The 1,640-nt window shown below is 39.0% G+C and overlaps 1 protein-coding gene across 1 annotated transcript; it reads right to left on the reverse strand.

The window, feature by feature from the left end:
• Window positions 1-617: 617 nt before the first annotated feature.
• On the reverse strand, window positions 618-1,550 carry PCYB_005580 (hypothetical protein; the record flags this gene model as incomplete). The annotated part of the gene is made up of 2 exons (XM_004227979.1): window positions 618-1,310; window positions 1,497-1,550. 2 exons carry the CDS (start codon window positions 1,548-1,550, stop codon window positions 618-620), a joined length of 747 nt encoding a protein of 248 aa, XP_004228027.1.
• Window positions 1,551-1,640: the final 90 nt, after the last annotated feature.

Here is a 1,640-nt window from a genome sequence, read left to right on the forward strand (position 1 = left end):
GAAAAGAAAAGAAAAAAAAAACGGAAGCATCATTTTAAAACGGGATTTTTTCTTTCTTTTGCGTCTACACTGCATTGATAATTTGAATGGGAAATAAAGTACATGGTTCGCTTTCGTTGGGGGAATCCAAATGAAGCATGTTTGTGCGGGAGATTTTCTGCTTGGCTAATTGAGCACAGAGCAGTATAGAATTACATGGCGGGCAAAAAAAATTGCACAAGAAGGAGGAGGAGGGTAGAGAGTATTCGTATAAGTACACACATATATTTATATAAGCGCACGTATAGGTGTATACCCGTTTGCGTAATAGTGTATACCGTTGGCAGTTAACGGAGAGAACACTATGTACTTGTCCATGATTCTTAAAAGCTTGCCGGTGAGTCCCCGGCTGTAGAAAGAACTATTGGCTCTAAGGCTCTTGTTTATGGGGAAAGGTACAACAAGTTCCAATTGGAAATTGGTGTCTAATTTCTTTAGAAAACGACCTATGGATGATCCTCTTTTCATTTCCTTTACCATGGCAAACCTTTCTAAGTCTTTAACAAATTTGGTGTCTAATATTTCTTTGTCTAGGTTTTCGTAATAACCTCTTTTTAGAGCTTCTAGTCTAGCCTTAATTAATTTTTCATTTTTTCTGTAATGGTATCTTGTTCGTAATATTTATCACCAAGGTTTATTGATTCCCTTCTTTCGTAGTAACTTAGCTCGTCTTCAAATTCTTTTTCTAAATATTTATCTAGTTGGAGAGAATCCAAAGTTGTTGTGGAGCCATGTTTGGTGCTCTCGATGCTTAGAGACTCTGTGGAAGCGTCATAATCGCTTCGTAAGCTTAGCGACACCGTGGATGCGTCATGGTCCATTTCTCCATTTAGTGATCCTGTGGAACTGTCCGTGTCAGTTGATCCACTTAGCGAATCTGTTGAACCGTAAGTTTCGTTTGAAAAATTTAGTGAGTCGGTAGATTCGTCCTTAATGCGTACTATATTTGCTTTCTTCTTAGGTTTGCATTGGCGTTTCGATGCACTGGCTCCTTTTCCCGATTTGCTACTTCGCGGTAATTCATCTGGCAAATTTCCATAACGTAATATAGATTCCACGTTTTTTTTGCGTTTCTCCTCTTGTATCAACTCGTTTAATCGAACTTTAATCGTTTCGTCATCATCGTGGAGTATGTTGACTAGCCTTTCTCGTAGCACAGCATCTTGTGCGTGTCTCTCTACTGACGTGCCTCCCTTTAAAAGTCTTCCCCTGAGTTCACCCAATATGTTGTTCAAGTTACTCTTGCTGGATGAGTTTCTAAAGGAGGAGGGCTGCGGGGGAAGGGGTGAAAAAATATTTTGCATTTTGCGAATGGGCATGAATACAGCGCGCTTATTTGCAACGTGTTATGAGAAAATACGAGTCATATGTAGGACGAGAAAAACGAAAGTTTATCATTTGATTATATAGTATGGTTTAGGTGCCGTTTTGCTGAGTGCCTTTGTCAGTTGGCCCACCTGGAAGGGATAGTTCCAAGCGCACAGAATGAGGAAGAATGTAAAAAGCTTCATGGAAAGAATAAGAAGATTATTAGTTTTTCTTGCATGTTCGATAGATTAGAAGTTGATAAACTATTAGAGGAACGAGAAAATATATCTTTT

This window comes from Plasmodium cynomolgi, assembly GCF_000321355.1.
Source record: "Plasmodium cynomolgi strain B DNA, scaffold: 0770, whole genome shotgun sequence".
NCBI classification, from domain to species: domain Eukaryota; phylum Apicomplexa; class Aconoidasida; order Haemosporida; family Plasmodiidae; genus Plasmodium; species Plasmodium cynomolgi.